Source organism: Cydia fagiglandana, chromosome 15 (assembly GCF_963556715.1).
Source record: "Cydia fagiglandana chromosome 15, ilCydFagi1.1, whole genome shotgun sequence".
In the NCBI taxonomy this organism is placed as follows: Eukaryota; Metazoa; Arthropoda; class Insecta; order Lepidoptera; family Tortricidae; genus Cydia; species Cydia fagiglandana.
In genome coordinates this window covers 10,338,712-10,352,977 of record NC_085946.1, presented here as the reverse complement: position 1 = coordinate 10,352,977, position 14,266 = coordinate 10,338,712, and the positions used below count along the sequence as shown (strand labels likewise).

General features: G+C 37.3%; 1 protein-coding gene across 1 annotated transcript in view; it reads left to right on the top strand.

Annotated features, from left to right (window-relative positions):
• The window catches only part of LOC134671587 (serine/threonine-protein kinase minibrain), a 154,514-nt gene that overhangs the window by 22,572 nt on the left and 117,676 nt on the right, over positions 1-14,266 (top strand). The window contains exons 2-3 of the mRNA XM_063529447.1: positions 645-814; positions 2,582-2,683. Of these exons, the coding sequence (XP_063385517.1) occupies positions 645-814; positions 2,582-2,683 (272 nt within the window). The remainder of the gene's footprint in view (positions 1-644; positions 815-2,581; positions 2,684-14,266) is intronic.

The window sequence follows — 14,266 nt, the reverse complement described above, 5'->3', positions numbered from 1 at the left end:
ACATTTAATCGTTTTACTTGTTTTCGTGACACTATTAACATGTGAAAATTCTCACATCAAGGGAAAGACAAATTACCATTTATAATGAAAGTTTTTAAGCAGCATGATTGGCCTTATTCTCAGTCGCAGGTTTATTACCACTTTTTAAGGATCATTTTTACCTTATCTACTTAAACGACGGTTTACACGGTCAAATACAGTTAACTGTTACACTTAACGTATATTACCTACCGTGAAAATTAAATTATAACAGCATTATGGTGGCGCTTATCGCGCATGAAATGATACAGTACAGCATACGTCACTTTCTGACGCTGTGCGTTATTAAAAGACGAGCGCTATATGATGTCATTTTGCGCTTGATACATTCTACAGATGTTCAAGTTTCCTCGTATAGGTACATGAAGGTGATCAACCCTGAATAAAACCAACACTAACCACCTTCTTTTATTTTATGATTTATGACAGTTGAATAGATGTTGTCAGCATCGGTATGCCCGATCAATAAGAATAAGTTATCCACTTAATTGACTGTTTTCTATTTATTATTTTATTAGATATTTCGCCATACACCAAATAGATACAGCACATCGCCCACTACAAAAAGGTAGCCCACACTGATGTACCATCTGTTATTGTTGCAGTAGGCGTTGTCGGCGGAGGCATGCCCGAGGCGGGCGAGAGGCGGCACGGGCCGCTGTACGGCCGGCTGGTGGCAGAGGAGCAGCTCGCCTCCATGAGCGCGCCTTCGGACATTCAGGTGAGCGCCACCGCGCGCCCCCGGGCTTTCTGCCGCTACCGTATTCCCGCCCAGGTAAATGATACACGAGGCAGTTTGCTGCCCTAGGACAGATCTACGTCAATCGGTGGCTAATGGAAAGTTTCGTCTTGAAAAATCTAAACTCGGTATGTCGAAACGAAAAATGTAGCCTGTAGCACCCATGCAACGTCAGTCTAAAATATGTAATATTAATACATATTTGTAACAGTAACAGTTTTTTTTTACCTATAAATAAGGACACTAGAGGATTCTTCCATGATACTTCGTACTTAATGCCTGTACCTATTACTCTATGAAGGACTAAGCAGAGTAACTTTATTTTGCGAAATGGAGTCATTGCTGTATAAAGAGTCAAAAGCAAGCAGAAAAAGGTTTGCTCCGTAGACTGTTCTATTCATTAGTTAAAATTTAGGTACGTATTTCCCATTTTCTGTAAATACCGTTTCAGTATAAAAATACTGAAAAAGCATTTCTTTGTTTCGACATAACGTTTTAGTGGATTAAAATGTACTTTCCATTTCCAACCGAATCAGATCTCGCGGACTGATCGCCCATGCTTTCACACGAAGCGCCTCGTCACTCTAACCCGCGCGCGTCCTTTTGTCTTATTAAAAGGAACATTAATAATTCGCCAGACATTACCGCAACTAAATAAATTACCCCGTAACCACGCTAATTAACGGAGAACTTCGCTTTCACTGAAACTGTTTAGTATTGAATATTCGATCGATCGAAGGCTCTGCTGAGGTGATATTAAAATCGCTTGCAGCTGCCAGGCTAGTCTAAGAGCACAGGATAACCAGTATAAGTGAGCTTTGATTACGCGTAGTTGTAATGGATCATAGTTACGCTAGTTTATCTTAGCCTCAGACTCGCCTGTGCTCTGGTGACTATGCGGAATACACGTTCTGTTTGGCCATACCTACACTTAATTAATAAATGTACCTCGACTAGAGTTTCTCGTGTGAAATGATTGGGTTTCTTTCTTGTTGTGTCCGAATTAACTTGCTTCAATACAAACTTTGTTAGATTATCTCCGCGTTATTGAAAGAGTGTAACATAGTAGCTACTATCAGAGCCGTGATCAAATTACGAGAATATTGCGTGACAGCTTTTCTGGTAGTATATTGTAATTGGTTGCCATATTGTATTTTGTTCCGTAAAAAGATGATTCAAACTGCAAGTGCACAAACCACAACAGCAATGGTGCGGCGCAGTAGCGGTAGCGTTTACAATATTTTAATATTTATGTATGTAAGATGCCAATGCCACATAGAGTACAAGATCGGGTCGCGTGGTCTATTCATATACAACATACACGTAGCTTAAATATTGTAATCGTTACCGCCTCCGATACGCTGTTGCTATATTTTGCAGCTTTGTGCTGATTTAGACGATGCCAGTCGCTGAGCATCGTCTCGCTGGCATAGAACTATGCTATAATACGTAGAAACTCTCTGGTGCCAGTTACTGGTATCCAGAAGCAATTACAAATAAACTAGTACGGTTCTAGTTAACTTTGTATGCCTTCCTTGCTTGTAGCAATTTTTTTTATCGAATTATTGATGTAATATGTAATTAATTTACTATCATTCGCATGGCATGCTCTTAGCACGTTCTAATTTTATGCACGACCAATTCTTAATAGATATTACTGATATTAGTCAAGTTTCTATCTTATGTTGAAATGTTTGAGCAAACTGCCTCGATCCCAATTAGCTGCTTCTCTTATTTTTGCTTAAACTTTTTTAATTGCGTATAGTTATAACAATAAACTAATTAATTCATTTCATTGTACAGGCTATGCAAGCCCGAATACCACACCACTTTCGGGACCCCTCAACAGCACCGTTACGGAAGCTAAGCGTGGATCTCATCAAAACGTATAAACATATAAACGAGGTAAGTCATAGGATACCCTACTATTTTATATAATCAATAGATGTCTAAGAGCCTTGACATACTGGCGTTTCTCCGGCGGCAAAATGCAATAAGGCGATGTTGCTAATCGTAGCGGCGTTTTTTTGCATGGTATGGATCCAACGCTACAAAACGTTTGTGTAGCTAGAAAAGAAATAATGAACGGTTAGGGCTTAATATATGAACGTGAGTTTTATCACATTAGAAAGCATCGGATGTTCTTGGGATTCGCGCAGGAATCAGAAGTTCTTCGCCACTTATTTTTCTAGGTGTCTTAATATGTATTAATATCAACGTCCAAGCCGGGCTCCACAAGGCATTGCTAAAGCTTAAGCGAAAGTTATCGGCGATACACATACTCCTTTTCAAACGGGAGAAATGAGAGTGCACATTTATTACTCGAACAATCGGGTACGCTGAGTAATTTGCAATTGATCATAGCGTCGAACAATTTCCGATTGTTCGATTAATCCGGAATTAACTAGAGTCACCTGCGGTTATTAATTTACTTACTGGCGCCGCTGTTGCTACCGTTTATTCATAAACTGGCTGCGTATTCTCATTGCTTGCACGGGCATATGAGTTGTAAGGCGAACCAGTATAATATTAGGTACTTCGGTATCTGTAACAACTAAGCTGGTGTATCTGAGCATTTCACGCTGGTGACTAGGGTTGCCAACTTTTTTTTGGTGGAATATATAGTATTTTCCAGAATAAGGCATTAAAAGTTAAGTACATTTTCAAAAAAATATAGTACTTTTAGATAAAACACTAAATGAGTGTAATATAAGTTTAATCGGAAATATAGTATTTTAGCGTACTATATATTTTTCCAAAAGTATATCGTACAGAGAGCCAAAATATAGTACAATACTATATAATATAGTACGGTTGGCAACCCTACTGGTGACTGAGGGTCGCGACCACATTATGTCATTGTTTTGTGCACCAAGACTCCATTCTGCACGATTTTCCGCCATCCTAATAAAAGGCGCCTGTGTAGATACTGTAGGTGTAGATCAATGTCAGACCTTCTTGACAATGTCTACCCAGCGCGTCAGTGGATGTCCACTACGCCGTCCTCCATCCACCATGCCAACTAAATACAATGCGCTTTTCCAAGTTATACGGCTTCTGTCTGCCCACGTATCCAAAGTAATTAAGAATCCTCTGGAGGCAAATGGTTGATAAGAGGCACTGGACTTTTAATTCCGTCAGGTTCACTCGGCCGGCCCCATCGAGGGATTGAAATGACGCCCTTGTTTTATACTCGTCCGTCAGATCGCATCTAGCATAACTTGACCGTTACTTTTGTAACAATTAACCACAATAAGAGGTCAGATTTATAATATAAGGTTTACTTTACATGGAGCCATAGAGAAATATAGCCGTGTTAAGAATTGCGTTGTTAGCGCCGGCGCCCCTGATTGTAGTTTACGTGCAAACGGAAATTACTTTCATACCTTTTTTAAACACATCGTTATGAACGATAAAATTATAATTGATAAGCAAATTATATAGTTATAAAGTTTCTTCAGTCTTGGTGATAATTGTAAGCACGTGAAACATTAAATGAACATAGGTAAGCAATTTTAAAAGTTAACATCGCAATTAGATAATATCGAGAACGCATGGAAGAGCTTCTGGTCCATGATAGCACTAAATAACGACCTTCCCTTATGTCTTAAGAGCAAACTCCTCGACATATACAATTGTACATCCTTTATAACCTCTAAAGTCGAAATGGAAAACGTAGTACCTATACTAGGTTTGGCCAAAACCTTATAATCCTAACAAATGTTAGGTGATATTTTAGTTATTCAAAGTTTTGTAGGCCAAAATGCTAAAAAGAAGCGCTGTCATTTTTATAACTAACAATACAATACAAATCCTCTTTATTATTTATTGCACAACCTCAAAATAAATGTACAAGAAAACAGAAGAAAGAATGTAATGACTAATGTGACGTTTGACATTCCTGAAAACAGTGTAAATACTACACAACATATTAAGCCGAAATTCATACAAACGTAGTCATCATTTTCGTCTCTGAAATGTGTATGAAAATTTGTATAAAATCTGTTTTTCGCACCTAATTAGTACAATAATTCATAAACGTTGTTAAGCAAACACCTAATTCGCCTCCACACACTCGCGACCTTTTTGGACGGCCGTGGGCGCGTTGTTAGGAGGCGGCGTGGCCCGTGGGAGCAAATTTATTGGCTCGTAAAAAACTCCTCAATGAAAACATTGACCGGGTTACTAGCTATGAAATTCGCTAAGTGTGATGCACTTCACATATGAAAGTTCAATATAGCGTGTCGTTGTAATACTTTTTCGGTAAATTCCGATAGGAAAAAACTCTAAATAAGTGACAGATAATTCAGAAAAAGACTTATTATAACTATAACACTTTAAACTCTCGCGTTTTGTACACATATTCAATTACACAAACGGGTCTACCGCGATGTAATTTCATTGTTTTTACCTTTAATTCCGACGTTTCAGCTGAGTTGCACCAGCTGTGGTCACGGAAAGACTAATTTTATTATAACTTCCAAAATTATTTCCAAAATTACCTGAACACGCCTACTAAGAATACTAATAAGCCTAAACAAAACATTGCTTCTTCTTTGTTGTGCTTATTGTGTTATCTACTTGAAAACCGCATGTTGGTAATGGCTGCTGAGACAAGGAGCGCTTCGGTTGTTTTCTGTTCAAACATATTATGTATGTATTTTATTTTCATGTTAAGGCTACCCATTCGGCCATTCGTTTCTAAAGCTCGAGTTACCTATTTATAACTTGTTATTTATAGAAGCTTCAAGGCTGGTTATCGATTTTATGCAAGCAATATAAACAAACATCGTACATAAACAAGGCAAAAATATTGTCGTTCTGCATCTAAGTCAAGCTAAACAAAAGCCCGATGGAATAGAGAACGCAACAACTACGCATTTGACCGTCTTTCACAATGTATTGCTTACTGCGTCTATGCTGTGACCTTTACAGTCACGTGGGCGGTAGGTTTTCACTACGGTGCGTTGTACTGCGCCGCGTCGCGAACTGCGTCACGGAGCTATTAATCATAACTTGCTAAACATGCCTCTACCCGTGAACCAGCATACGTATAACCGATAACGCATAGTTGTTACGAGTCTCGCGGTCAAGATATAGTAGGGTCGAGCTCACAGTCGAAATGAAATGTTTGGTCAATTCACAGGCAGTTTCCTTTCCTCGGACCGATTGATATGACGCGATGGAAATTGCATGTACATTAATTTAAATATCCGTTATTGACGTATACCCAAGCGTTGCTTACAAGTACTTCAAAAAATTCCGTTTTTTATTATAGTTAGCCAGCTGTGTCTTTAATTAGCTGTACCTAAATATCGGTCTCGAGCGCGCGCTTCATTACGAAGAAACAAGTGTTTATTTTTGTTTGTGCTCCGTAACAAAGACTTTTATCAAAAGGCTTTAAACCTTTAATGAATAAGGTGTAAATTGAAGTAATTCTTTAAGTTTCCAGACGCTTTTTATTTATTTATTTAATCTTTATTGCACAATACATGATAGTACAAATGGTGTACTTAATGCTGTATGTAAAGAATTAATTTGTTTAACAATAAAACTTCCTAAATTACGTATGTAACTCGTAGTTCGTGCTGCTATTTTTCATGCAAAGTGGTTTGAAATTGAATCCATTTCTAAGTATCCGATTGGATATGAAAAATGATGCAATTCCAAGAACTCATACAAGTAACTAAATAAAGTAAGTCTTTTAAATTGATATTTCAACAATCAATACTAACAAAATGATTTATGTTTCAAATGATATTGTTAATTTATTATCTCGCCGCTTAATATATACTTTACCGTTTCTCAGAAAGGAATCGACTGTTGCGTCAACATAAGATAAATCAATGTTAAACACCAAATCTTTAAAAGAATATCCCCGCTCATTCCTAAACTCATCGGCAATTAATCTCAGGATCCTCACACGTGTTCCCCGCTTTCACTTTATTTTTAAACTAGTATTAATAGACGTCTATTTGAGTTTGTGATGTGGTCGTTGCCCTATTTGGTCGTGTGTTTACATGGCATACCGCCAGAAGACCTGTGCCGTGCCGATGACGCCGCGACGTGGGCGGCGCACGCTTCGCAGGAACAGTTGAACCACCTAACTGCCCTAATAACGTATAATGGCCTATATACATTTACATTACAATGCCAACTTCATTTACGACCTTTATCACTTGTAGGGGTTTCACTTTTTTTAGGGTTCCGTACCTTAAAAGGAAAAAACGGAACCCTCATAGGATCACTCGTGCGTCTGTTTTTTCAATTAAATGGCATTCGGCTCATTTCTTAACTACGTTGCTCTCGATTTTGTATTATTTTGTATAATTTAGGTACTTAAGTTTTTTAATATGCCGAAATGCTATCTTGATTCCACTTAGCTTCAGACTGCTATTTTTGCACACAACAACAATTGATAACGTGCATTATTCATGATGTTTTTACCGGTTTTTTGCGTCGTTTACGAATACCGTCGTCAACAACAAACACCATTATGGTTTCACTGTTCTTTTGTGTATGAACTTTTTTTGTATAAAAAATAGGTGTATTTACATCATTATTTGTTTTAACGGGAAAGTTCCACTGACTTATTTTAATTAGGAAATCTCCCCCGACTTCGTCCGCTTGAGTTGTTAAAGGCACGTGCAACATACATCTTAATGTAAATAAAAATTATGTTAGATACATAAATATGTTAATCCAGGTTCTAAACTACCTGTGTCAAATCCTAAGCCATTTGGCCAATATGGTGTGTGTGATTGAGTAACACACGTATCAACTTTCACATTTACAGTATTAATTGTAGGATAATCAATCTTATACGAAGACGAGTAATCAATACATATTAATAATGTTACACTATCTGAGTGTCGGTATTACCTAGGTAGCTGTTTGCCAACACCATGCTGCGGTTTCTCCGGCCAAGTTCTGGTTTCAAATGACCCAATTGCGTCATTTTGACATTCCGCTGACTGACAATTGATTTGCTGGAGCGCACCGCAAATCTGTCGACGTTCGTCACATAATAACTCTTGATTTGCTAACCCAATGGCTTTACTCACTTTTAATGAATTAAGGTTAGGTACTTTTAATGGTTGTTCGACACTTTCGTTCTTTTGCTTTAAATTCAATTTGCAAAGTTGTCTAAAAAAAGGAAGACAACTTTAGTGCGAAATTGTGAATATGATGACGGTAAAAGTTATCATGAAATCCTAAATCAAACAGAGTGAGGGTTCAATGAAAATATGTTATGTGTATATTGTGAAGCACTTGTGTCAAATTAATATACTCACGCTCGCTTTAAAACATGCATGCAGTTTAAAGAAAGGAGTCATGAGAAAATTTGTCATTTCCCGAATAAAGCTCACGGGAAACAATATAATTTCTGTTGTGACAAAATAGGAAAGCATTAATTTGTTAAAGTCGTCATTGTAAATTACCGCTGAGTTCCTTTCAATAAATCTCAGTCTCTGTAACACGTAGCACATTTTAAGCGCCGTGACAGCACAGAGAAATCCGACATATCTATTAGTCAGTTTATTAACCTCGTATCTCGTTATAGCATTGCTCCAAATGACTTTATTTACTATATTGATGACGACCAATATTTTTAAAGAAAGATTATGAGTTAGTGAATAGACTATGAGACTGATAAAGTAATCAGACTTCCGCCTTTGAACAACCGATTGAATTTATTTTCCGGTTAAAAATCTACTGCAATCTAATCATTAATCAATTACATGTAGGTAATATACATCCCAGTTACCTTGCTAACTTCCATGTACTATTCAAGGTATTCTATATGGCACGGTAGGTACTTGTGCTATCATAAACCATTTCGTTAGTGCATTCAAATGAGATATGAAGCAACGTCCGTAACTGCATTAAATGCAAGGGACAATTACTATTGAGTACGGCTTGTGGGCGAATTTCGCAAGCGACCGATGCCGCTGTGGGCCAAGGATAACAGAATCGAAACAACTATAAAAACAATCCAGGGTTTATTCAAATTGCATATACCTATCACTCGAGATTAGTCGGGATGAAAGTCCTCACTATCCAACATTGTATCATAAGTTTAACTTGCGAGAATATCTTCGGTGTGGCCTATATGTCTAGGAAACCAGGCTATAAAAACAGGCCTTTGAACAGGATATATGGCAATAAAACCTAAAGTATTCTTGGAATTAAGGTTTTTACGATGTTCCGATAATTAAAGCAAAAAAATTCCATGTGAATGGAATCTAGTTTGGTTAGATGTTACTAGCATCGCTATTAGGAGGTATTATTGTGGATGTGGGCGTATACTTCCAGTTTCATTCTTTTCATTGTAAATAATATGGTCCGTTGCTTTTGAGAGCATTAGCCATTAATAAAGCATTAATTGGTGACATTCAGGCAACAACTGTGAACCATTGTATATTAGTATCATGAGGGTTTAACCATGAACTAATTGCCCGCCGCAAAGATACACAAGAAACATCTCCCTCGCATTCTTGTTCGGTTGAATTTGATCGTGTTTATACGACACGACTGGCGGAGCACCAGCTGTTCGAGTTATCCACCAATTAACGATATCGCCCATTCATAGCAACGCTTCATTTCATGTGAAAACCGACAACGCGCTGCTCGAGATTGATTCATGACACACGCATCTGGAATTCTCGAGTGTTGTGATGGCTGTTGCAAAAACTACTTTTGCTGAAGAACATGTTGTCTAGTAACCTAGTCGCAGAAGTTTCATGTCTAATTTCAGAATTCGATTTGGTCATGGCTTGGGCGGTTCTTCCCTCATGCAATATAATACGGCCATATTTATGAAATGTCATGTAAGTATTAGGAGTAGAGTTATCGAGAAAGCATATGACAATTGTACTATTCACTGCCCACAAATCGAATCTTTATATCGTGAGTAAGAAATTTTAAAAATCATAGGACGGTACCAGATCGTGATTAAGCAAAAAGATGCTTAACGCGGGAACCAGATTAACAAAGGATACGAGTATAATGACGTGTTTTTTTTCTGGCAAACTTCACATAGCTGCAGCTAATGATTAAACAACTCAACACCCATAGTCACATGTCAGCACAACAAGTAGTCTAATCACGAGTGTAGAACAGTAATGCAAGCGGGCCAACTAAACTGAGTCAAGGTGAGACCGCGACGTCATATGGCTGTTGCCACCCGGATTATATCGTTCAGCGGCGCCGCCGGCTGGCCGGCTTTCTGCTCTTGAGTCTTCGTGTTCTAGATGCATATAGGCAATTAACATTGCCATGGTAAAAGGAGACAATAGAAAATGCCTACATAGATGGCCATTCAGACTTCCCTGCTCATTTTAGTTGCGAGGCGCTTATAATATGTCATGGCCTATTTGGAGCATTTGGACAGACACTACGAAGGTTTCAAACCTTACATTTGAGTAGGTTTTATAGCTTTCTCGTAGCATCTCATAATGCTAACATAATCAGATATATTTACTAACACATATTAAACAATGTTGACAGGTGTGTGCCTATAGGTGCATTATTTGGTTTGCCATATTATGTAACTGCCGCTAATGCTGTGCCTCCAGATTTCCATCAAAATTGGCATGATTGTTTAAGTGTAGTTTTATTAACATCCGATTCATCTTAGATATTTAAAGTTAAGTACTTTCTTTTTCGTATTTTTAGCTATTGCTCAACTATTGGCAACGAGTAAATATTATTATTTTGTCACAATTTTTAATTAACGTATTAAGAAAATGTATATTTATGTTACTATTTAAGAGCCAACAGAAGTGGTAATTTTTCCATACAAACGTACTCGACTGTTTCCTCCGTGGGGTTTGATGCTAGAGCAATGATTTTTTCAACACAGATCAATATTGTCAATATCTGTGTCGGACCGTTTTGCTTTTTTTGATATTTTGGTTTTTTAAGGCGCTAGGCGCGCCCTTCAAAAATGGCCAAAATGGCCTCCTTGACTATGCCGCAATGAGAGGCGTAGTATTTAAAACTGATATCAATTAGCCAAAAAAGCAAAACGGTCCGACACAGATAATTTCATAATCATTTAGATTTCCAAATTTGGTTACGTTTGGTTAAGTTTTGGAGGAGGAAACAATTTAGTACGAAACTTTGATTTTTGACATTTTTACGCAGGATTTTTCGCCTTGTCCTTATCGCACTAGTTTTAGGAGCCGCTTCCGTGCTCCTAAATAGCGGGTATATTTAGCTAAAATATTTAAAACTCAGCTCCTGTTTCGTCTTAAGCGAGAAATGCAGTTAATATTGTATAGTATAGAACCAAAAATGTCGTGCAAGAGAACAGTTACGTCACTTATATTATGCGAAACTGCGCGAGCGTAGCGAATCCTTTTACGAGGAGCGTGTGTGTACGGGTATAGGGTGTATTTGGAATGAGGAAAATTTGCCCAAGCACTGGCTCGCTCGTCCGACTCTTACAATAATTTTATAAGGAAACTTTATTTGGATGAGGTAATCTAACAAACTACCTACAGAAGAGTTTCGTGAATTTCGATATCGACTTCATTTTATTTAACCTCACAAGAGAAATACTTCAGACCTATTCTAGCATAAATAAAACTTCGCAGAATCTTACTTATGCTTCAATTCACATTACATTACCCTACGTTCTCGGTATTTGTAAAGAATAATGTCGTCAAGTAATTTACAGAAATTCCGTGGCAGGAATTTCTTATTGTAACTATTTTCAGCAGGTAATGAAGTCCTGTTTAAGGCATGTACAATATTTCCCGCTTAAAATGTTTAATCGGTACTTTACAGTCCCGACGTCACGCAATCTGCACATATTTAAATTGTGAACACCGAATATAAATGGTTATGACGGTTAAAACAATTTTTTGATTGAAAAGAATTAGAACAGCAACGAAAAGGTTTCATTATATTGTTATACGGTTCGTAACCGACAGATTGCGTGCACAAAAACAATGATCGACATTTGTTGCCAAAGCCCCTAATACCGAAAAAGCGAGCTAAGCACCCAACAATAAAACTATTCGCGGCCTCCCTCAAATATCGTTGCTATCGTTGTCGCACCGCCCGTTGCTATGGGGCTGAACATTGAAACCTAGCGGAAACCAGAGGCCGTCCTTGCACAGGCAGGCTATCGGTGCCAAGGTGTCCGCCGCCTTACTAATTGCGTGTTAAAATTTACTTGACATCGCGCGGCCTTCGTGCTCGACCACACTACCTTTACCTCTGTTAATCTTCCTTAGTCGCATCACGCCACAAACCACCATGGCTCTGCTATCACTGGTCCTATAGGGGGATTTACTCGGAAACATTCACGTTTTCGATTACGTTGTTACTTAAGGACTGTATCGTTTATTATAAATACAACTTTACTTAGCCGTTTTTTCTGGTATTATATTTTTATTAAAAAATTACACATATAGTTTAATTAATGCTTTAATAATAAGTAACATTTCGTCCTGGGAGATCACGTAAAGCATATGGTTTGGACAATATTTACCCAATCCTCCCGAGTAACTACAACGATTTTGGACAAATACTACAAGAAAATTTACGGTTTGCGAACAAGACGAGATATTACACAAAAAAAATCGTACTATGTAAACAGCAATTACATATGATTCGTAAAGCGAAACATCTGGGCATAGTCTAATCATTTCTTTTAGTTGGAAAAAAAGTTTTGGATCTGTGCTTGGTGGCCTTTTAGAGAATATGGCATGTTACTTACGACAACCCCGACTTTGGTATACAATATAACCATCATGGAGCGTTTCTATCGACCTGTTCTAGCCATGGTTCAACGCCATGAATGTCCGTTAGGCTTTGGATTTCGGTAGATTCTTTTAGCTGTTTCCCTCATTTCGCTGGCGTCAGAAATTGACGGGAATCCAAAATGTTGCATAAAAAGTCGTTTTCATGTAAAGATAAAAATTCACCACATTTATTCTGTGGATGTTCAATTGAGCAATCATGAAAAGGACACTTAGATGGCATATTTTGGCAGCATATTAACCTTTTGTTTCTTTAAATCGTACCAAGGAATCGGTGAAATAGTCTCAAATTAAGCTCGATAGGCTTGTCCAAATTACAATTGCTAGACGGTATTAAAATCATCATAAAGTCCCTAAAATAAAATAAATGTAAAACCTTCTTATATCAGATATGGCTTAAAAATACCCCCAGAGTATACCTTAAGAACATAGTAATACAAAATAATACACACGTCAACAGTTAGACCAGGTTTTATTTGTATTTATAATAAACGATACAGTCCTTAGGTGGTCTTCTGCTATAACCTTGTCATACTTAAACTTAACCATAATGAAAGTATTAGTATTGAAACTCATAATTTGTCTGGGAAAAAGCAGGTTAGTTTCGTTAATACTTAATCAAAATTGTAGGTGTAGAGCGAGAAGGTTTCAAACTGAGATATCGAGCTATGCTATCAGTTAATGGTGTTTCAAATGTGTGTCATGCCCATAACCCGTCTGATAACTAGGTATGTGTTTCAAGGCGATAATTAAGTAACTGATTTACTGCCATCTTTGTTAACAATTTTGTATATTGCTTTTATCTACACATATTGTTGTTTCTTGCGGTAGCATCATTCTATGTTAATTCACCTTCAAAAGTAGTTGTCATTGTAAGGGCATTGTGGATTTAACCACGAATGAGTTGGTAATACAAAGTTGTTTTATTTGATAATATGAAAATACTAATGTTATCAATGGCATGTCCTACTTTTGGGGGAGATTATGGGCACTTAATAAAACGGTCATTTATGGTTTGTGTAGCCCAATGAAACAATTTAATATTACGAGCCGTGTAAACACCTGTTACTAGGCGAGGCGAATACATAATTGATAACGTTCGATTCGTCCGTGTATTTTACTCACTGCACCCGATCTTAATATTTCAAGATTTATTATGAATGTAGTTTGGTTCGTGGTTCTTTTCCCCCTTTATGTGGAAGTTAATTTAGACAGTTACTGGACATATTTTATGAAACAATGTGGAATAATTGGTTTTGGCGCTTACAAAATATATTATTACTTTCTTTTACAGTAACGCATTTTTCGAGGGCATTACACAGTGCCGAGCAATAAATCGGATGTTTCCCCACCAAGTTACGAATAAAGGAATAATTATAACGTTCTACTTCCGAAATTAACATTTCAAAACGACCCGGCAGCTTTTATTTCACCCTAAAATAATGTCTTCATTCAATTTGGGAGAAATAATTTGTCGTGCCCTAAATTAATTTCTAAGTTTGTTGGATATTATTGAACCGCTGAGTGAGGGCTAATTTTCTGAATTGCTGTTTTCAGAAAAATAATACCCCCTTATTTACATTGACTGTTAATTTTCTTGATCGTTGTCGATAAGGCCAATGCCAATGCCATAAAATATTTGTGAAATTAATGATTTCCTACTTAGCTATTATGTTTAGGATACGGTTTAAATGGGTATTTACTACGTATTATG